Below are 23,560 nucleotides of genomic sequence, written 5' to 3'. Positions count from 1 at the left end.
TACACTAGCACACTCGGCTTCTAACATTTGTAAATTAGGTATTTCTTAAAGGAATACTCATTTCGGGTCAAGCTTCTGACTCTAGTACCATTTTAATTCCAACTATTTAAAGCCGGATCAGTCAAGTTTAGCACAGTCTCAATTGAGTGCCCAGATGTCTTGCTATTTTTGTGGTTGAGTCTAAAGCCCCGAATCCCTGAAGAAGAAAAAAGTTCAGAATGATAATCTCTACTTTCCTAACTCGAATTGCTACCGGCTAAGGAAATACTGCCACGTAACTTGCTGAGAGAGTTGTCTCTTTCTACACTCCTCCCCTACAAGTAGTAATGAAAGCGATTGATCAACTTTCCCTATAGCGTCCTGCCCAGAAGGTACGGTGAGCTGCGACGGTGGGAAATGCATCCCAGAGTCTCTGATGTGTGACGGGAGATCTGACTGTATGGATGGCGCTGATGAGCCCGAGACCTGTGGTAAGAAACTCCTTCCTCAGCTTAAAGCAGGAGGCCAGGGAAACGAGGTGACATAGCCTAATGCTTTAGTCACAGCATTAATTACTTTTCGCTTGGCTGTGACAAAGTATCTGGCAGAAGTAATTAAGGGAGCAGGGAATTATTTTGGTAGGCAGTCACAGGCCATGGCTGAGGCGTGCTGTCCAAGGCAGAAGGGGTGTGTGGTTGCTGCTTTGCTCCTCTCTGCAGAGTGGGGTGCAGAGGATTTCAGGCTGGAAATGGGGCTGAGGCTGAAACTCTAAGAGAATTACCCCCAATGACCTCCTTTTGCTAGCTACTTCCCATGTCCCAAAGGTCCCACGCTTCTTAATATAGCACCATTATCTGGGGAGCACATGTTCAAACACGAGAATCTGTAGGTGACATTTCGGATTTCAAACCTAACGGTTATCATCCGGGCCAACACCTTGAGAGAATGCTTGAAATGAAACACACACACACACACACACACACACACACACACACACACACACACACACAGAGTTATCTTGGTCTCTTATATTTAAGTACATTGCATTTTTGTTCACTACATTAAAGTTCTGGGCTTTGGTCTCATGACTTTAAGCAAAATCCCCTAACTTGCAAAGCTTCAAGGGTGATTCTGAGTTTGTAGCTTTAAGGAGATTAGTTAACTAAACACCTTTATACTGCACTGCTTCCGAATTCTGAATTAAAGCCAGGAACGCATCGTCCACGTTGGTAGCATCCACATCACAGGTCTCAACGAGGGCCAGACTCTTAGCCCAGGCTCAACCATCTGTAGCAACGCGTGGAGACTTTACCAGTGCAGAGTCCTCTCTACCAAGAGCCTGGCTGGCCTGGTGCACGCAGCTGCTTTTGTTCAGCTTTCAGCCTGGAGGTTTTCTATGACCCAACGTGACTTTGCAGATGCAGTACAAGAAAACTACAAAATCAATTAAAGCAATAGAAACCATTTGGCAAATGTCTGGGGGAGGAATGAATCAATTTGTTTAAGAAAAAATAGAATTCTCCGTGGATTTAATTGAGAAAGACCACAGAAAGCATGTTTTCTGGTGAGCAGGAGGGGTTGCTGAAAAGTAACTTTTTTTTTTAAAGACAGGGTTTCTCTGTGTAGCGCTGGCTGTAGACCAGGCTGGCCTCAAACTCAAGAGATCTGCCTGGCTCTGCCACCCACGTGCTGGGAATAAAGGCGTGTGCCACCACCTGGTTTAACTCCGGCTTTTTAACCTTCTGGTTTTCACAAGAAGAGTTACTGTTGGGTCTGCTAGAGAAGGGACAGTGGGCATCATCACCTCAAATGACCCCAAGTCATTTGGTCATCTGTTTCCTATCCTCCTTGCATAGGACTCCCCGAAAGGCTTTGAGGAAACTGTACTACAGGGGTGCAAGTGAGGGTTGTTAAATGCATTAATGACAAGGCCAAGTGTAGGGCTTGCGCCTGAAAGGTAACTCCCTGTATTCACAGATACAAAATACAGGACGAAGTGTCCTCATTATCATACACCCCGAAGGAAACACACAAGAGGGTCTTGGCCTCTTTGTAGAAGGAAAATAAATACACCGTCCATTGAAATTGCTCACATATTAACTTGGGAAGAAAAGCCTCTGCCCAGCTTCCCAGCTCCATATCTTGCCAGTGCCACAGTCTTTCCCTAGTCTCACACTCTCAGGCAAGAGACCAGGGTCAAAGGGTCTCTCAGTGGCCATCCGTCCTAGTCCAGTACAGGAGGTCCACGATACAACATGGCTTGTAAGGCATTAATCTCCACTGAGTTCAGTGGCTTTGACAGCTGTCCTGTCCCTACAGGCAAAAACTGCTCCCTGCTGAATGGGGGCTGTGAGGGCCCATGCAGTGATACCCACTGGGGTGTCCGATGTTCCTGCACCCCGGGATGGCGGTTACAACCCGATGGACGGAGGTGTGAAGGTCAGAACTCTTACTGTGGTGTAATGGTCACAGCATGAATCTTTAGCACCTTAGCCACTTTAAGTTCACTGTCGATTGGTGCTTAGATTTAGCACTACCTCACATTTATAGTTGTTTTCATCATTCCAAACAGGAATTCTCTTATCTAGGTAAAAATAGCCCCTTAGGCCCCTCATCCTTAGCCTCCAGTAACCTCTCCTGGCTTTCTGTCTTTGTGAATTTGTATATTCTATGTAGCACGTGAGTGGAGTCACACATGGTTTGTCCTCGTGTGCGCTCAACCCATTAGGGTTCAAGTGTCAGTCTTCCTCTCCTACTAAGGGCTGACCTCATCTTACCTGTTCAGCTATTGAGGGCGTGTCTGGGTTGTTTTTGTGATTGTAAACACCACCAGCAGAGCTGTGGTCTGCGTGCGCCATTGTATTCATTCCAGAGGTGGAATGGCTGGAGCTTGTGCATTTCCACCAAGAACGCAATTCTCATTTCCTTGCTAACTCTAGTTATTATTCTACCTTGTGAGACTTGCGAGTCAATTACTGACCAAAGACAAAGTACTAAACTGAGCATCTTACAGAGCTTTTGGGTTCTGTCCTTGAACAAATGCCCTTGTCACTTCACAGCCTCTGCCTAGGACTCTGCACCCAGTCTGGACAGATTCTGAACTTAAAGCCCATGTGTTTGCCCTTGCTTGATCCTTCTAGCTGGCCTCCAGGCTAGTTAGCCCTCAAGTCTCATAAAATGGGATTATAGAAATATTAGGGCTAAAATAAAATATACATATCATCATTATAATTAATAAAGTGAAAAACATATGGCTGGTAACTTACAACACTTATCTATAACAATTCAGGATGGCGGTTTGGTTAAAATGTAATACAAGAATAATGTGTTCATCCAAAGGACAGGTTGAACATCATCTGTGTGCTTAGTACTATCTTCATGATGGACCTGACGGCCTTCTTACCTGGGAAGGCTGTGCAGGAACTTTAAAATTATGCTGTACAATGGTTTTTATGTTAAGACTTCATCAAGAGATGTTATGAACCTACTTTGAAATTCATTACATATAATTAGGTTTTAATACATTTCAGTAATTAAATTTAAGTCGTCTTATTGTTTAAATTAAAGCAATACTTTACATTATTAAATTTATTATCTCTTCAGTCGAAGCTGATCATGGCCCTCAGAGTGGTCCGGGTGGAAATGGAGCCCAGATTTTGGTCTCACCCTTGGTAGGGCTTAGCTGGCCAATTGCTTGTCAAGTAGCCATGCACCAAGTAGTTTCCTGGGACAGAAGAGTATTGCTATACTCCAGGACTGTGTGGCTCAGGAAGAATAATGTTTTCTAAGAAATGCCCCCAAGGAACCATTTTCCTTCATATTACAAATGAATAAATCTCTCATAGCTTTGGCATTGATCTGATGGAGAGTCCTATTTGGTTTCTGTCATTGTTTGTCTGTGATATGGTCTCCTGTAGTGCAGGGTATCAGTGCTCTTGCTATGTAGCTGGGGATGAACTAGAACTCCTCACTTTCTTGTTGTCCATCTCCCCAGTAGTGGGTTAATGAGTGTGTGTCACCAGGCTTCGTTTGTGACCACAGGCTTTGTAAAGCAATTGTGCCTGTGTTATTCATGTGAACAGGACCTTTTCCATCAGTTTAGGTGATGTGTTCTGTGGCACAAATACCAACTCATATTGCCCTTTGGTGTGCCACATGCCTCTAGGGTTCATGTGTTACTAAAGGCTGAATAGAATTCTATTATATGTTTGTACCACATTTCACCTGTCTAGCAATTAATGATGCATTTGCATTTGGGTTGTTTCTGCTTTGTGTGTGTGTGTGTGTGTGTGTGTGTGTGTGTGTGTGTGTGTGTGTGATTATAAACAACACTTAGCATGATTGTAGTTTGAATCATTGTTTTCTAGGCCCAAACACTTGTCATTCTGAAATAGTCTTAGGTGTGACTAGCAAATGGTATAGCCCGAGAATATTGCTAGATTAACACAGATTGTAATTTATGCCACCCAAACAGCAGGGCTCCCTATACTAAAGTTCCTTCCCATTCACAAGAATGGGAACACCACGGTGACTCAGTAACTTTTACCAAAATGCTGGAGCTACAATTCCTGAGTCATCTCTGACTTACGACTCTCTGTCATCAGATGTAGATGAGTGCTCTCTGGCGTATGGTCCTTGTGGCCAGCTATGTCATAACACACCAGGCTCTTACTCCTGTGACTGTATTCAAGGTCACCAGCTCTACAATGGCACAGACTGTCGAGTTACAGGTGAGTTTTATAGGTAAGCAAGCCCAGCTTCTGCTCTATTCCTAACAGTAATTATAGAGAAAAGTGACATAGGCTATTTATTTTAAGGGCTAGTACTAGATACAATGATGCTTTTCTTTCCAAAGAAGATGCTATTGTGACAGGCATTGCCTAACCGCAGTGCCAGTTGCATTGAGTGTCTTTAAAATGACACAGTTACTCTGTATGCTATAGAAATAGGTGCTTGAGAGACTCAACCAATAGAGTTTTAACTTGGCCTGCACCTTTTTTGCCTCAGGGTCACTTACGTGTGGCTGCTATGTGACAAGTACAGATTAGAGTTCTGTCTAGATGAGAGAGAGCTGCTGAGTCTGAAATAAAATAAGGCAGTGATGTCCCAAAGATGAGCTTTAATGTGCTGGAACCTGGCGGGGTGGGGGGAGCTAAGATGGCTCAGTAGATCTCCTCAGGATAAGCAGACTTGGATATAGAAGAAGAAATAGCATCTTCAGTTAAAGGGAAAGGCACAAAAGAAAGCGTCAGAGTAATATGTTACTATTTTCCTCCTCCAACAGATGATGATGTTAAGATTCTTATAGCAACAGATAAAGAGCTTGGTATCCTGGACCGAAGAACAGGCATCCATGAGAAGCTGACCCCTGTAAAGTCAAGGCCCAGTTCTGTTGCTTATGACCTGAACAGAAACATGTACTTCTGGGTGGATAAAGTCTTGAATGTGTTTGTCTTTGGGAAACCAAACTCTGTTCCCCTCTACCCAGGTTTGTTTGGGAGCATTAAAATTTATTTTTTAAAAGGCTTCTTATGTCACTGATATAAAATTCCTGAGATTACCAATGTTAAACAAGGGGAAAGTATTGGGGGTTCAAAATTTAAGGGTTGTCAATTAGCAGCATATTATGGTGGAAGTGGGGTGGGGGTGAAGCTGCTTACTCCGTGACAAAGGGAGAGAAGACAAGATTGCCATCCTATAATTCCCTTCAAGGGAATACCCTTAAAGACCGTAAAACATTCCACTAGACCCCTCACTTAAAGGTTTTTACTACCCACTAATAATAATGCCACAGGGTGGAGACCAAGCTTTTAACCTATTGGCCTTTTGTGATATACCCAACATTCAATCTATAAGATTGCTTAAGCATACTGTAAGAAGTGTCTGTATTTATGTCTAATCTGTATCTACATATCTATATTTGTATCTATGTATGTCTCTCTATATATGGGCAAGCTTTGATAACTTTCTGTTTTGAAGAATTGGAGTATATAGAATTCCCATATGAGGCATGCATGTGGTAGGCTGGTTCAGTAAGACCATCACAGAACATTGTTTGCATAGAAGAAGGTACTTTTTAAGAAGAATAGAAATCTTAGGGTGTAGCTTTAAGCTACAGAGCTCGCTCTCCATCACTAGGTATATGAACTTGTGTCCTCAGTCCTTTGACCTACCACTCTAAGATGAGGGCTCTAGCCAAAATTTGTCTCACTACTTGAGGTCAGGGATTAATCAGACAGCATAGTAAAAAGGGACATGGCACAGTAGGCGTAGTGACAAACAGAGCTCACCACAACTCCCAGAGACATCTGTGGTGACCAGTGTCTGAGCTGAGGCCACACATCCTCATATTCTTTGGTTGTGTTTCTCCCTGGGTTGTGATTCACCTCATTCCCACATACCCATACATGTTGGAAACTCTATGCACTAACTCTGGCCATTATTCCTTGGGTCCTCTATGCCTCATGGTATAGATCCGAATCAGTTGTTGAAGTCTTGTCAAGTATTGTCTCCAACGTAAACATAGACATTAAAGACTACCTACAGTCAAACTTTCTCCTGTGTCAGCAGAACTTCCTCCTGTGAGCAGTATTTCTCTGGACTGGGTCACAGGACAGTTGTACTGGGCTAGCAGCTCTGCAAGAGTTATCTGTGCTGGCTTAAGTGACGGCAGAGGCTATGTCAAAATCTTGGAGAAGGATCTTGTGCCTGAGGAGATAGTGGTGTTTCCTGCAAAGAGGTAAGTAAGTAGTGTTTCTCTTGGGATGTATGCAAAAAAAAAAAACTTGGCATTTTAGATACTTAAGAGAGAGCATATCAGCTTTTAGATTTCCTTTGCTCCACAAATTCCATATTTGGAAATCCTAGATTGAATTCCATGTAGCCAAACCTTTCCATGTTTGATAAATACCGGAGCTGAGCTCTCCAGCTTTGGGTAGCAGTACAGAGACAATGCTCACAGGAGTTGTTGAGAATAATGTGTGCGCACAAGTGAAGCCATTTTTTTAAAAAATGTGTACTCCTGATGGTTGCAGGTATCTATATTGGGTAGATCGAGGTGAGAATGGGGTAAAAACTATTGAAGCTGCAGGAATGGATGGCTCTGACAGGAAGATGCTAGCCGTTGTGACCACAGAGGAGCCCCTAGGACTGACACTTGATCATGTGACTGGCAGACTCTACTGGATCAGTGGCTATAAAGAGGTACTGTAGATAAGCCCAGAGGGATGGGAACTCTCTTTCGCCAGGTACTTGGAATGGGTCAACCGGTGTGTACACTCTTCTCTTATGTCTAGCATTAACTGTGAAGTAACTTGTGGAGCAAAACAAGAAAAGCCAGGTTTAATTGCACAGCATCTTTGAGTAGAGCAGACTGTACCAACAGCTTGGGAGACTTGTTGTGCTGTTGTTGTTGTTGTTGCTTTAACAGACTCTACCGTCCAACCATGCTACATTTTTGCAAGAATAAAGGCCATGGTTTATGTTGTACCCACGACACAAGATGTTTTAAAGATTTCTGGGAACTTCCATGATACTTTAGAGTTCTGCACTCAGATTCCCAAGGCTTAATGATGCAGTATATAGAGTCATGGAGGGCCTAAAGATGCCATTTATAATATCCCAATATGGGAAACGACAAACTAAAAGGTCGTTATGACATAGTGACTAAAAGCAGAAGCTCATAGCTGGATGAGTCACAATCTCAAGTCTCCCATTCCCTAAGCTGTGATATCGGCTGATTAGGATGCTCTGGTGAGAGAATTATTCTGAGATTAGAGCTCCCTGCTCTCTCTGAGAATACGTAGAATGCCTATCTTCTAAGGCCATCATAGAATACAGTGAACAGCATTAGTACCATGTCTGGATGTAGAGCAGATGCTATGGTAACCAAAATCTGAATAAGGACCACTCAGTACGATGACTTTACCAGAGGCCTCTATAATCTTAGATGAATTCCTCCCTGTGGACTTGATGTCACAGTGATATTTAACCAGCATCCAGAAGTCTCTGGTGACTGTAACATCAGTCACACTTGCTGAGGCTACTTCTATCCCATGAGTCTCTAATCCTTCAGTCCATAGAGACAGTGAACGTGGATGGCCGTGGCAGACACACCTTTCCTCGGGTATTTTTCCAAGACGAAGACCCTGTTGGCTTGGCTGTATTTGAAAATGCTTTCTTCTGGGCAAATCAAACTCAACTGATTCGTACCTCACCCAGAAGCCCAAAGGAGAGAGAGGTGCTGCTCCAAGCATCCATATCCGCTTTCTTAGTCCTCCACAAGACCCAGCAACCCAAAAGTAAGTGAGTCACTTGCTTCTGAACTGCTGAGATGGAAACCATCCAAGATGTGACCTCAGCCTGTGGTCGAAACTTGCTGTTTTGAAGCAGGGGCGTGTTGTAGTCACTGCTCTTTCCAGTCTCCCATAGGACTTCTGAGTAAGCTGAGCAGGTCAAAAGCATCACAGAGGAGCTCATTCTGAGTCCTGTGCCTTGTGCCCTGTGCCTGGCTAAAACGTCAGCTGGAGTTTTAGGGTCTGGAGTATCCAGGCTGGAGGGTTGGCTTAGCAGCTAAGAGCAGTAACTGCTCTTCCAGAGAAACCAAGTTCAATCCTTATCACCTGGTTTGTGGCTCACAACTGTCTGTAACTCAAATCCCAGGCGGTTCAATGCCCTCTTCTGGCTTTCTGGGGCACCAGGAAGGTACATGCTGCACATGCATACATGCAGAGGAAATACTTAGACACAAAAAGTAATAAAATAAGAAAACCTTAAACATTAATTAAGAGAAAGAAAGCAAGCTGTCCACAGAAAGTTCAGATCATGTTCACTGATGTATGGGCTATGATCTGAAAATGGAACAGAGTTTGGTACCCACTTCTAGATGGAAATCAGAAGGGAGGAATTAAGAGTATTTATTAATACCAACTGTACATCAGATTCAACTCAGATGCTTCTGTTAAATGTGTTCTTTTGTATGTATTTACGTATGTATTATTTATGTATTTATTTTGGTTTTTGAGATAGGGTCTCTCTATGTAGTCATGGAACTTGCTCTATAGACCAGGCTGTCTACAAACTTACAGAGATCCTCCCACCTCTGTGTCCCAAGTGCAGGAATCAGAGTCATGGGTCACCACTAGTGTATCTTAAAAACTAACCATGGTGGAGAATGCAGACCCCTCTTAAAGGACGTCTCCTAGCAAACCAATGAAATACCCATATTGTCTTAACTCCAAGGGAGAAGATGCAATTGGTTGAAGTTTGTTGGCCCTAGCATAAGACAGACAGACACTTGTCTGACAGCCAGTCCGCCTAATTCAAAGGTCAGCACACCCACTAGAAGATGACAAGTATATTTGGATTCCTCTGAATGTAGACCATCTTGTTTCTTCTTCAGTTCTGAGTTTTGGACAGGGAACCTAAAACTATGTCTACTGTTTCTGTTTAAACAGGCAGACACTCAGCATGTGTTCCAGGTTCTTGCAGCCACCTATGCCTCCTGTCCCCCATCCATCCCAAGGGGTACAAGTGTGTCTGTCCAGAGGGACTGTTTCTTTTGCCTTCTGGTACCTGCAGTGGTAAGTTCTCTGGTGAAATGGGTACAGTCCTAGAAGGCTTACCTCAGGTTAGTCTGGAAATAAGGCAGATTCTTCAGAATCAATCACTTCTGTTCCAACAAACTCCTTTGATGACCAGTTTGTTGTCAACACAACTTGATACCATTTTCGTTTGATTTTTTTGAGATTTGGCTCTTACTGGGTTGCTCTGGAAGGCAAGGGACTCGTTATATAGACTAGACTGGCCTTGAAATCACAAAGTTCTTCCTGCCTCTGCCTCATGAGTGTTGGAGTCAACTCCCAGTCTCCTTGATTTAGTTTTATAATAGTGCTAAAGTGACCTAACAAAAACTTACGACTTAGCCATTTTTAATTGTATGGTGACATGAGAAGCATTCATGTTTTTGGGCAATCATCACCAAGAGCTATCTCCAGAACTTCTTCATCTTCCCAAATGATGCTCTTCACCTCTTAGCCATCAGTACTACTGCCTTTGCCTGTAGTTCCTGGCAACCATCATTCTACTTTCTGTTTGTGCCTATTCTAGCTACCATATTTGGTGAAATTGTGGGTTCTGTGGCTCTGTTGTATTTCACTTAGAATAATATCTTTAATGTTATATCTCTATGTCATAGAATATGATAGAAACAAACACACACACACACAAACACACACACACACACACACACACACACACACACACACACTTTTGACTATTTGAAACAGGTCTTGACACACAGTCTGGGCTGGATTTGAATTTGCTATGTGACCCATGCTGGCCCCAAACTCACAATCTTTGTGTCTTGGTTTCCTAGGTTCTGTGATCACCAGTGCGTGCCACATCTCCTGACTTCCTTCTTTTTTATTTTTCAATTTCAATTGCTATAGTTGTGGGCAGGAGCACGTGTGTGCACTGTGCACTGATGTTCGTCAGAGGTTCTCGCCCAGCTACCTTTTCTTCCTCCAGAGATAGAACTCGGTCTCAGTCTTACATGCCAGGCACTTTTACCTGCTAAGTAACTTTACTAAGCCTGTTTTGAAGGCTAAGTGATATTCTACAGGTTTGCATGAAAAACCTTACACATAATACACTAATAGAAGAGATGTCTTCTATGATCCCTATCACGTATCCTGACTGTGTTTTTAAGGAAAGTTTCTCTGGAACTTGCGTCCAATACAAACACCAATTCCCTGTGTTGCTGTTTTATCTCTAAAATATTAAAGTTTACTCGATCACTTGAATATTTCTACCCAACCTATATGGCCTTTCAGTTTTAAGAAGAATAAATAATGTAAATACGTTTATTCTCCAACTTATTTTTAAAAACAGGTCATGGGGACAGCTTTGAATGGTGTCATGATAGAGTATGTGCTTCTTCCCAAGTAATCAGCTCAGACTTAATTTTGAGCTTTATATATAGCATGCAATTAGACTAACACACTCAAGTTTTCTTTAAATAAGAGAAATTAGTAAAACTTCTCTAGTAGCTGGTCGGTGGTACCACATACCTTTAATCCCAGCACTCGGAAGGTAGAGGCAGAAAGATCCCTGAGTTCAAGGCCAGCCAGGTCTACAGAGCAAGTTCCAGGACAGCCAGGGCTATGCAGAGAAACTCTGTCTTGAAAAAAGAACAAAAAATAAAACCAACCAACCAAATAAACAAATACTCTAGTAGCAAGACATTATCTTTTAATTGGATGTTTTTAATTTACATTTTAAATGTTATCCCTTTTCCCGGTTTCCCATCCATAAACCCCCTATCTCACCCCCTTCTTCTATGAGTTGTTCCCCCACCCACCTCTTCCCACCTCCCTGCCCTAGCATTCTCTTACACTAGGGGATCGAGCTTTGGTAGGACCAAGGGCTTCTACTCCCATTGGTTCCCAAAAGGGCCGTCCTCTGCTACATATGCAGATGTTCTCAAGGAGAACAGCATCCCATTGGCTCAGCCTTCTGCTTCCATCAAAAATCAGAAAGACCCAGTGCCTTGGGAAAGCAACACTGGCATTTGCCCAATAACCTGTGTCTTTAGAGGCTCTGGTGTTCATGTATGTGTACTGCCGAGGGATGTCAGACATTTGTGTGGGTACCTGAGCCTAAGATATGGCTACTCTCAGAAGGGAACCTGGGACTCATCTCATAGACTGTCAAATAGCAAATCTTGCCTCTCTCTTTGTAGAGTTAAAAGTTGTATTTTCTTCTGGCAAACGTCTGTACTTGCTGAAAGTCAGCTCTATGGGACGTGCTATAGAGAGAACTCTAGTTGAAGAGCATGCTGGGAACCTCTATTTACTAGACATTGATTGGAAGAGGAACTTCATCTATTGGTCAAATGCCCAGGGACATCTTGTTTACTCATCTGGATATTCAGGAGAAAAGCAAGAGATTTGGACCCAGCAAACAGGTGAGCTGTGGTAGGCATCTTCTTTTCTTCTTTTCTCTTCTGGTTCTAAAATGTATAGGGCCAAAAGAGCGAATCTATCCCTAATCTGAATGTACCTTCACACCAAAGACTAGATGTGACTAATTGAATGTGTTATCTTTTACTGACCCATTGTTCTCAGGCATGACCACTGCCATGAGGCTCAATAGAGGTATAAGAGTTTTTAAATTTTGCTTTCCTGGCCTTAAGTCAGGGAAGAATAGGGAAAAAAAATAAAAAAGGACCTTTTATTCTTCGGTTTTGCATTGCAGATTTTTCAAACTCTAATTTAAAAGTCATTTGCAATGCAGATTTTGGAGAGGAAAAGCAAGATATTTTCTTAATATGGCAATATATACTTTCCCTTCCCACATTCCTAAATGCCACACCTCGCCCTCAAGTTCCCTGTACTTTGTCTAAACGCAGCAAACATCTCCGCTACAAACGACAGAGACTTGAGCTGCAGAGTGGGAAACTAGATTTCCAAACACCTGTACCTGTGCGCTCTGCCGAGCGCTAAGGCTGTGCCTTTGACCCCTTTCTCAGGGATGTACGGGGTGCCCAGAGGGCTGCAAGGTATGTACAATGGCAGTTGAACAGCAACTTCTAATGCCCCAGTCAGAAAACATTCAGAACAAACTAACCACGACAGCGTCTAACAGCTGTCTGGGGGATGCCTAACGGCAGACACCTTCCCACTTAATGGAGGCGATGCCTCCTCCCCACTGGCTGGACAAACTAATTCTGTGTTGCAGGTATTAGATCAAGAGCTGCTGGTTTCTTCTGAGTTGGCTCTATTGTGGAGTGGTGATAACTTTCCATAACTGTAATAAATGCCTAGGGTGATTACTCTTGTAAAAAGCAAGTCCTAACTGAGCAAATTATATATATATATATATGAATGAATGTGAAAGGGAAAGGTCAAGTTTTGGTTCTTAGTCCATTTGGGTTGAGTCGCCAGTTTTAGACTTGTGTACTGGATGCTAATGGTGGGAAGGGAATTGTGGACTCAAAGTGCTCACTTCATGGTAAGGGGGAGGGGAGGCAGGGAGGAGGAGGAAAGGAGGAAGGAAGGGACTAGATACCCACAGATCGCTTGAGGACTCATATTCCCAATTACCGGATTACCTCCCTCCTACTGATCCTCATCTGTTAAAAGTTCCATCTTCCCCCAGTAGCACCGCAGGCTTGCCATCAAGGTCCTAACACATAAACTTTATGGAGACATTCAAGAGCCAAAAAAATTGTAACAGTGCTTAACCATGACAAAAGCAACAGCATCATTCCTGCTAGCTAGACCTGCTTTATGTGGCCTCCTTCTTATGTCAGTGTCCTGATGTCACTGTTTTCTTTTGGGCACCGTATTCTTATGCTAAAGTTAAAAACTAAGACTGAAAAATACAGTTAATTTTTTTTTTTAGTTAAAAAATGAGAGGACGTCATTGTAACAACAACTCTTTAAGAACCAATGTGACATTGTTCAAAGAACATTCTTTGAACCTGGTAAGTAGACTTTCCAGCTTGAACCTGCCAAGGGCCAAGGTTAAAACCATAGTTCATTATAAGAATGAGAATTCTCTGAAAATTGCAGGGCTTGGCAAAGGAGAGAGAGCATTGAGCTTAGGCAAGAACAACTTCATGGAAATGGGGAGAATTCAGAAGTATTATTTTTCAGGAGATCCTCCCACAAGAGGCTATGATGTAGTTTTAAAAAATGCTGCCACCTTAAAGGAAGAAGAATAAGTATCCTGTTAAGCCCTGTGTGTACCGGCTTCCCTTTGACGCTCCGCCCCCTCACCATGAGTAACTATTCATGTGTTTGTCTTCTCCTTCAGTAGTTAACATCAATTTCTCACTGTCATGCCCAGTGACTGTGCTTCAAATTGTGCTTGACAATTGGCTCTTGGCACGTTACAGTTTGGATAGGACATGAACCCCACCCTTGACCCAGTCATATGCAGAATGAAACTTGGTTTCCAGGTAGCATCACTGAGATCTAATCATGAAGATGCTAACTTCAGCAATAGATTTAAACCAGTGAGGAATTCAGAAATGGATGGGCTATGAGAAGGCAGAGCCTGGCTCGGGGAAGCAGGCTGCTGGGGCCATGCCTGTGAAAGTACAGCTTGTCTTCTCCTCACCAACCTCTTGGACAGCGTGATCACTTTGTTCCACTATATGCACACTGCCACGTTGTCCTGCCTAACCACATATGGGCTCCGAAGCCTTGGAGACAAATGTCTGTAGACCGGAAGTCAGGGACCAGAATAAATTGTTTGATCCCATCTCAGATATCAAAGGTTAAAAAAAACAAAAGCAAAAACAAAGACTGACTAACATAATAGGAAAAATATGTGTGTGTATTACCTGACATGCTTACAATAGAGCTTACTGATACGAAGATGAAGAGCACACAGTCATGATTACTTTCTAAAAGCTAAGGTTGACCGTATCTGGTAAAGTTATTGCGGAAGTGCAGTTTTAACTTGAACATCATATCATACCTTTGTTTTCATGGAAAAGTGAAACAAAGGTGAAGTGGAGAAGACACAGGGGATTAGGTCATCAGGTGTCATAAAACATGGCTTTGATGACCTCAACCATGCACTATAAGTACTAGAAAATGATTCTTGGATTCTCAGATTTGTTGGGTATTAGAGTTTAGTTAATTTCACATGTAAGTGGAATCAGTACCCTTAACAATTCAACTTTCCTTGAATTTACTTTATTTTATGGGTGTGCATGCACGTGTGTGTGTGTGTGTGTGTGTGTGTGTGTGTGTGTGTGCTCATGTGCACATGTGCCACATGTGTGTAAGTAGGTCAGAGGACAACTTTTGGGAATCAATTATCTGCTTCTACCATGTGGGTTCCTGGGATTGAACTCAGGTTATAGGACTTGGTGGCAAGCATCCTTACCCACTAAGCCATCTCACTTCTCTTAAGTAATGACTAAGGGGTCACAAACTTTGTATGAAAGGCCAAAGGCTGTGCTCAGTGGCTATTTGCTATTGTAACATGAATGTATGAAGTATTAACTGTATTTCTTAAAAGATTATCCATATAAAAAGGCAGTGGACTATATTTGACCCAAAGGCAATTTACTTACCAATCTAGATCTAAGGAACAAAACATACAAACAAGTAACCCTCAAATAAGTCCTCTCCCATGAGCTGTGCTGACAACTTTCAGGGTGTAAATGCCCCTGCAAGGCTAGCTTCCAAGATACCATGTTACATGGTTAGAATGGATTTGGAAAGCGTGTGTGGCACCATGTCCAGCACCCGGGAATGATTGACTTAAAGTAAACAAGAGTGCAATACAGTTTATGCAGTGCTAATTTGAAACTACAAAGTCCAAAATACCAAAATCTCAATGGTTTCAGTGGGAAATTCCATATCTGTTCTCCTCTAGTCAGATGCAGGTAGCGTTTTCTAAAACTACTTTGAGGCCATTGGTATAAGGTATACGGGAAACAAAGACGAATATTGGGTTTAGACTGGAGTCCCCTTCTCAAGGCCCTGTGCAAAAACATCCAGAAAGAATTCCAAATTCAGAACCACAGTCAGTTCCACAATAAGGAATCCTAAGCCAGTAATAGTAAATAGTAATAAAACAATTAAGATTCTATTAGTTGAGTATCATTTTTAGTAAATCAGTAGCTGAGTTCCTGATGGTTGGCTATTGTGAGCTTTGTGATCAGGTTCAGTAACTTGTAAAACAGCAGAGACTATTTTAAGATTTTTGCCTATTTTAATTAAGCTTGTGACAAGCTCATGAGAGAAACCCTCTCATAATGCACTTGAGGACACTGAAGCATAGACACAGGACTTTGAGGAAGGCATTCTGACCTTCTAGCTTGATATTGCTCTGAATTGAATGGCAGACCACATCCCACAGTACCTGAATCCCAGCTTCGTTCCAGCTGTACACTACTGAGCCTGAGTAGGAGTGGAGAGCTTGGAGTTAGCACCTAACACAATTGTTTACATCTGAGAAAGGATGCCCGTCTTAGTCAGGGTTTCTACCGCTATGAGGAGATACCATGACCATGGCAACTCTTATAAACGAAGAAATTTAACTGGTGCTGGCTTAGAGTCCAGAGGCTTCGTCTATTATCATCCTGGCAGGGCATGGTGGCCCACAGGCAGACATGGTGCTGCAGAAGGAGCTGAGGGTTCTATATCCTGATCTATAGGAATAAATATAACAGGAATAAAGAATAACTGTGAGCCTGGCTTGAACATCTGAAATGTCAAAGCAACCCCCAGTGACACGTCTACTCCAACAAGGCCACACCTCTTAACAGTGACACTTCCTATGAGCCTGGGGGGCGGTGGCATTTTTATTCAAACCATCAAAATACCCATGATTTTTATGAACCTGGACCTTATCATACCTGCACCTTCTCATCCTAGATTTTCTCACTCCCAGTGAGCTCTTGGTGACTTTCCATCCTATCTGAAGTGATGTCATTTGTCCTAGTTTTCCTAAAGCAATTTCAGCTCTAGCCCCTTGAAGTATAATTGATAGATTTGTAAATTGACCCATGAGAAGAGGAACATGACTTTGACATTACAGGCCTGCATGCAAATGGAGGCCACTTGGCCACCTCCTTAAGACGTAGTAGATATTTCCAGGTGGCTGTGAGGACCAGTGGAGCTCAAGTGACAAGCTGCTGGATAGACTAGGCATTATGAGGCTCGTGATACAAAGAAGTGTCTGCTCGAGGGGGTCGATCTCCTACGCTTGACCCATTAGAGCCAGTACATGAATATACCTAGAAGCCTTTTCCAATGTGGCCTCTGTTCCTCCTACAGTCTGTTCAGCTAATGTGGACATAGCCACCGGGAACCTGTTCTGGGTACCCTGTGACCGAGGTACCATTCACAAGACCAGTATGCCTGGCGCTGAGTCATACATTCTCTATAGCACTCGAAATATTATACTGCAACTGCTTCTTGATTGGCCCAGGAGGGTGCTGTACTGGGTGGAGAGTGGGAAGCCTCTACAAAGCATGACCCTCGATGGCAAAAACAGACAGGAAGTTTGGAGAGGCACCTGGGCAGCAGACACTCGGATGGCTTTGGACCTTGGGTCTGCTAGCATCCTCTGGACCACCAAAGGGCTTGGTAAGTACTGTGTAACATACAGTACCATGGGGGAGGAGGGAACCTGAGGACACATGCCAAATCTTCATTTTTTAGCATAATACTTCTTCTAGTCATTCCCTTTAACTTTAAATTTATTTTTTGGGCTATGGTGAAAATTTTTTGTTTTAAACTTTTAACGGACACAAAATAGTTGCACATCCATGTGGGTTAAATAATGATATTTTGACACCCACATATAATGTGTAATGGTCAAATTATAGTAATTAGTGTATCTGTCACTTCATGCATGTACTGTTACTTTGTATAGAGAATATTCAAAACCTTTTTTCTAGCCATCCTACTTATTCTGAGCACTGCTTAAACAAAGACTTTGACTTGAAATTTGACAGTAAATGCAAGGCACTTCAAACCCATCTCTTATCTGACACTCTGGTTGAGGAATTTAAAAACTTAGAACACTTTCAGAAGTAATAGACTTAGAGAGCTTCAAAAAATGCACATGGTTGTTTTTCCAAAATTTCCGTTTTACATATGTTTTTCCTTTCACAGCTAGAAATAACAGAGGCAAAGGAGGAGGTGCCAGGGCTGTGGTTAGACGTTGGTATCAGTGTGAGCTGTAACTGTGTGGTGATTCTGATCTTTCCTTAACTGTGATCTTCTTACCTCACAACCTGGTGCCAACACACTGATAGCTATGATTTTTCAGCACATGACGCTTTTCTATTGTTGTGATAAAACACCATGACCAAAAGCAATTTGGGGAAGAAAAGGTTTACCTAACCCTTCAACTTGTAGTCCATCATGAAGGAAGAGAAGTCAGGGCAGACACTTAGGGCAGAAACATGGAGGCAGGGAGCTACATCTGTCAGAAGCCATGAAAGAGTGTGGTTTACTGGCCCGCTGCTCCTGGCTTTCTAAGCTGGTTTTCCTATATAACCTAGAACCACCTGCCCAGGGATGGTACCACCCACAATGGTCTGGTAGTTGTTAATCAAGAAAATACCCCACAGGCTGGCCTATGAGCCAATCTAATGGAGGGAGTTTTCAATTAAAGTTCCCCTTTCCCCGGATGATTCTGGCTCGTGGCAGGTTAATTAAAAAAAACAAAAAACAAAAAACAAAAAAACAAAAAAAAACAAAAAAACCTAACCAAACACAACACACATTGAAACAGTGAAGCCACAGCTGCTGTCCCTACATGTCAAAACTAATATTCCCCACTGTCCTAAAGGCTGTGACACTTGCAAGGAGGGGAATGCTCTCCTTTGGAGTTTTGGGACTTCGGACCTCCATCACATCGGGGCCCATGCATCCCACCTTGCTCTAGGTCACAGAGCCATCTTGGTTCTTCCCTAGGGTTGCACAGTCTCAGTCTATTAAAGAACCAAACACGCTCGTGGAATACATCCTGGAGCGATGTGCTTATGGTGGCCCATGCGCCTTACCTGGTGACTGCAGACAAGGCAACTCTTGTGCTGTGGAACAGGAAGACACTGGAGCCCTTCTCCACAATGAAGGAGACACACATAAAGAAAATGATCATCTTGGCGGAGAACCAGGAGGTTTCAGATTCTCCAGTGCCAGGCAAGTCTTTCCTTGTGGGTCCATCCTCCATGTGTTTTAGGGTAAGAATCCTGGGTACCCGACTTTTACATTACCACCATCTTCTCAGCCTAGCCATCCCCTTCCCTAACTTGTTCATACTGTTCCTATTATGGGAGTTTAAGAATGAACACATATTTCAAAGTTGCTAAGAGAATTAGCCAGTCAAAATGACCATAAGTCTTAGCAGTTCTCAGAGAGGTGTGCCTGCCCTAGCCCCTTGGGGAAAGAAAGCTCATTCCTGTTCGTGTATTCAAGGCTCAGTCTGTGCATGAACATAACTGGTTCTAAACTGTTCCCAAACTGATTTACCAAACAATGTATTCTTTCCTGAGACACATAGCAGGGACGTTGTGTAGGGGACCTTCTGTGGGACACCTCCAAGGTTGAATAGCCTTTATCCAAAATATTTAGGACCAAGAGTGTTTCAAGTTTTTGGACCTCTATTTTAGGTTTCGGAGTCTTTTTAAGATGCATAGTGAAATCTCTGATGGATGAAACCCAAGGTAAGTGTGAGATTCGTGATAATTTGTACATACTCTATGCACACGAGGTGAAGGTCATTTCCTACAACAGTCTCAGTACGCCTGCCTTTGAAGTGGGAAGTAGGGTCTCCAACTTTCCTTTATGACATGATGTCAGACTAGGAAAGTTTTATATTTTGGAGCTTTCTGGATTTTAAGCTTTCGTGCTCGCCACATTCCAGGGAAAGTTGTGTTCTTCCATTTGCTGGAGTTGGGTCAAGATGAACAGGTTTATATGTTGTCTTTTCATAGAATCCTTCAGCAGGACCAAGCACACCCAGTCTTAGGTCGTGAGGAAGAGAAAAAGGAGTTTCTGCATCAGGTTTCAGAACCTTCCTTGGTAGTAACAGCTGGGCATCTCAAAGCACAATGGACACCAGAGGGATGGAACCATTTTTTTTTTTTGTATCCAGTCCCATCTCCTCTTCTGTGACACACAAGGACTTTTGACTCACTGGTTGCTTTATATTGATCTTAGGAATTAAAAAGCATCAGGTTTGAGGATTTGTTCTTGAGGTTATACAGATAAAGTTAAGCTTCCTGCCTTAAATCCTGTTCTGATTTCTAACACACAGTTGCTGGCAAATATAACTTGTGGTGGTGTAATTTATGCAACTCAACAAAGGAGTGCCTGGCTTATGCTGGCTCTCATCCCATACTGGGGAGCCAGGAGGACTGTAGTGCATTGAGTCCTGTTAGGGACGCATTCTGAGAAACGTTAGACTGTGTGGTATCGTTGCTGCGTTGCTGTTCCAGAATGTACTCATGCAAACCCAGATGCAGACTGATAGTACAGCTACTCCAAGTAAGAGCAGTTGCTCTGTTCACACCGGTCGGTTGTAGCAACTGCGTGGCAAGACGTTCTCAGCTCAGTGATGTTCTTATGCAGCACCTACGTGCAGTCTGTGATTGACAGTCGGCGATGCTGCCCACGGTTGTGCTTGCTTTCGATTCTCTGATGCAAACAGAGCATCAGATAGCTCAGGAAGGAGAAAGAACTTGCTCAGATTCAAAGCCAGTGGGTGAGGGTCTCTGTAACTCATCTAATCATCCCTAAGACCTGGTGCTTTCACTGGCTCTTGTAAGGTAGAGCCATGTGGATACTCAGCCCTGATATGGCTTTCTGAGGGAGGGGGACAGTGGGAATGTGCCCTACTGTTGGGCCCTCCTGGATTGATTTGCTGAAGTGATATTGTTTGCTCTAGATCCTGGGCATAAGGAACCAGTGCCCACTGCCCCTTCCCTTCCTCCTGTTCTCTGTGCCCGGTCCTCTGTCCCCTGCCAGGATGGGAAGGGATGCTTTCCCAGGGAGTCCCTCTGCAATGGTGAGGATGACTGTCAGGATGGCTCAGATGAAAAAAACTGCTTCCGGGTCTGCCATCAACCAGGTTGGTAATCCTGACGGCGGGCCTTTTGCTAGGGTAATCTTAAGGTCGATGACCTCCCAACTTCCTCTGGGCAAGTTTGCATGTCATTATCTGTTGGAACGTGGACTCCCTAAGGACACAACCACACTTCATCCATTTGTCTGTGTTTGTTGCCTGTTTGCATCCTTAAATTTGCTAAGTGTTTCAATATTTGCCTTCTTATAGGCTGGTCCACAGAGTGACCTAAATGGCCCACTGGAAGAGTTGGTAATCATTTAGCAAGCTGTCAAAGCAATGATTTAAATGGCTTGGTTCAGGTTAATAATGTAATTGACCTGAGCATGTTATTAAGCTGCCTTGTGTGTCTTCTAGACATTAGAACTCAGATATGTGGGATGCACTCTCTTTAGCCCTCAGACTCTGGAACGCAGAAAGTTCATCTCATTTAAAATCTTCCTCCTGACCAATTTCAGTCTTGGCCCTTCTCCACTTTAGGCGTCTTCCAGTGTCTGGATGGAAGCGGGTGCATAGAGGAGCGATATCACTGTGATGGGGCTGAGCATTGCTCCGATGGGTCTGATGAGTTGGGCTGCTGGAGGCCTGCTGATGACTGCTCACTGCGCTGTGACAACAAGACCCGCTGTATCCCTAAGAGTTGGAGATGTGATGGGAAGGCAGACTGTTTGGACAGAAGAGATGAACAAGGATGCTGTAAGTTCCACGAGCCTTTCAAGACGAAGATGTATGCATGTATGTGTGCAAGTACGTGTGTGTGTGTGTGTGTGTGTGTGTGTGTGTGATTATCAAAAGCAGTATTCTGAGTTTCACTGTATAGTCCTGCCTGACCTAGACTCCACAGAGGTCCTCTTGGACAAAAGAGACATGCTATTCTATGTGCTGACCCAGGACGTCTGGCCCTAGGAATACTTCCAAGTGATTTATAGTTGATTTATCTTCTTTTTAGAAATTATGTTCTACAACAGTGCTCTGAATGATAACCTAAACATCACCATTGAGCAGATACTGAACCATTGTTCTTGAGGACTAAATACACATATATATACATACATACACACACACATACATACATACATACACACATACATACTTTAAAGCTCTGATCAGGGCACCTTTACCATCCCACAAATAAATAACATCACTGAACTGTTTTTGTAGCATTATTAAAGATGCCTCTGTACTGTTGACTTATTAACAATCCTATATAATATAATAATTTGCTTAATAAGACCTACCACAGACTTTGTGCAGGGGTGGTGGTGGTGGTGGTGGTGGTTTTTGTGTTTAAGACAGATTTTTACTATGTAGCCCTGGGTACACATCTAGTATAACCATTTGCTTCATAAGATTTACCACAACCTTTGCAGGGTGGTGGTAGTGGTTACTTTTTGGTTTTGAGACAGAGTTCACTCTGTAGCCCTGGCTGTCTGGAACATGCTACAAACACCAGATGGCCTTGCACTCACATAGATCCCCAGATCTCTGCCTTCGAAATGCCTACATTAAAGGTGTATGCCACCATGCCTCTGCCACAGCACGGTCTTGTTCTGGGAACGTATGACAGCACTGTTATTGTGCTGAGGTTACTGGAATAGTAAATTCACCAAGAGTATAAGAGTGTGAAAATTAAAGTTCTAAGTAGACCACAACAAAAATGTCTGATAACAGAGTGAGGGTTGACACAAAGGGCTTAGTGTCACCTGTTTATCCCAGTTGGGAACATGTGTGCACGCATGTGCACCCCCCCACACACACACACATGCACAAATGCACTTACACACACTATATACATACACACACTACACAAACACACACTACACACATATAAGACACAGACTATACAAACACACACTACACTCATACATACTCTACACGCTATACATACATATACACACACACTGCACATACACCAATACACACACAAACAACATATGCACAAACACACACTACACAAACACATATTATACATACTATATACAAACACTACCACATATACATATTCTACACACTATACACATATGCACACATACTACACACATATATATTCTACATACTTCATACCTATACTGTATACACTACACACATACATATTCTATACATTATACACATATACTGCACACACACTACACTCATGCACACAACACACACTACACACATATAACACATACTACATACACATATACTACACACACACACACACACACACACACACACACAGTGCTGTATTTACTATGGAAGTTTGATGGTAAAGGGTCAGAGCTAGAGGCATCTTGAGTGTCCTACCATATCCTCCTCTTCCCATCACAGGAATATTTCCATTAGGGGAAAGACTAGTCTAGTTTCCAAAATTACTTTTTTGTTATTACTTTAATGATCTACTTTCCTGAATGTTTTACATTTGGTCCCAGCCCTTTTTCACCTGCCGGGCCATCTTCTCACTTACGGGGGTCCTGTTACTTTCCCCTTTAATGTTATGGGCTACGGAGTCTTGATTTCTCTTTCTAATGACATGGTTCAAAGACATATGTCACCTTGAGAGACTGCTGTCAAGGAGAAACTTGTAGGGATTAAAGTGGGAAGAGCAGGGTGGGGCTTAGGCATGTTTGGCTATGGAACAGACCGAGTAGGCAGGGCTGTGACAGCAGCCGGACAATGCGGAGGAACGAGATTCTCAAAGGAACCTGAACTCTAGATGGAACGTACCTTTGAGACCTTTCACATCCTTTTCTGGGGCTAACCTTCTGTCTGTAGGCATTGAACCCAGCAGCATGGAAATTGTACTGGTGATTACACACCAAGGTGCATGCAAAATGTTACAGAACATTTTGGATGTTGGGAGAGAATTTCTCTTATTGCTGATGCACCAAGCTTTGTGAGGAGGGTCTTCACTCTGCCCACGCCCGATCTGTATGTAGGTTCTCCCGTTCCTGTCCCTCAGCCCGAATTTTCTAAGACCAAGGCAGGACTGGGGCAG

At 43.1% G+C, this 23,560-nt stretch overlaps 1 protein-coding gene across 1 annotated transcript in view; it reads left to right on the top strand.

The window, feature by feature from the left end:
- LOC116914610 (low-density lipoprotein receptor-related protein 1-like) overlaps window positions 1-23,560 on the top strand; it is a 48,902-nt gene that overhangs the window by 7,157 nt on the left and 18,185 nt on the right. Inside the window, exons 5-17 of the mRNA XM_032918973.1 lie at window positions 357-470; window positions 2,299-2,418; window positions 4,584-4,709; window positions 5,264-5,467; window positions 6,550-6,718; window positions 7,014-7,182; window positions 8,054-8,279; window positions 9,435-9,560; window positions 11,720-11,944; window positions 16,782-17,093; window positions 18,432-18,642; window positions 20,405-20,589; window positions 21,064-21,279. Of these exons, the coding sequence (XP_032774864.1) occupies window positions 357-470; window positions 2,299-2,418; window positions 4,584-4,709; window positions 5,264-5,467; window positions 6,550-6,718; window positions 7,014-7,182; window positions 8,054-8,279; window positions 9,435-9,560; window positions 11,720-11,944; window positions 16,782-17,093; window positions 18,432-18,642; window positions 20,405-20,589; window positions 21,064-21,279 (2,403 nt within the window). The remainder of the gene's footprint in view (window positions 1-356; window positions 471-2,298; window positions 2,419-4,583; window positions 4,710-5,263; window positions 5,468-6,549; window positions 6,719-7,013; window positions 7,183-8,053; window positions 8,280-9,434; window positions 9,561-11,719; window positions 11,945-16,781; window positions 17,094-18,431; window positions 18,643-20,404; window positions 20,590-21,063; window positions 21,280-23,560) is intronic.

The sequence above is a fragment of the Rattus rattus genome, chromosome 13, assembly GCF_011064425.1.
Source record: "Rattus rattus isolate New Zealand chromosome 13, Rrattus_CSIRO_v1, whole genome shotgun sequence".
In the NCBI taxonomy this organism is placed as follows: Eukaryota; Metazoa; Chordata; class Mammalia; order Rodentia; family Muridae; genus Rattus; species Rattus rattus.
Note: the sequence above shows the minus strand (reverse complement) of the source record. Positions and strands in the feature narration are given on the sequence as shown.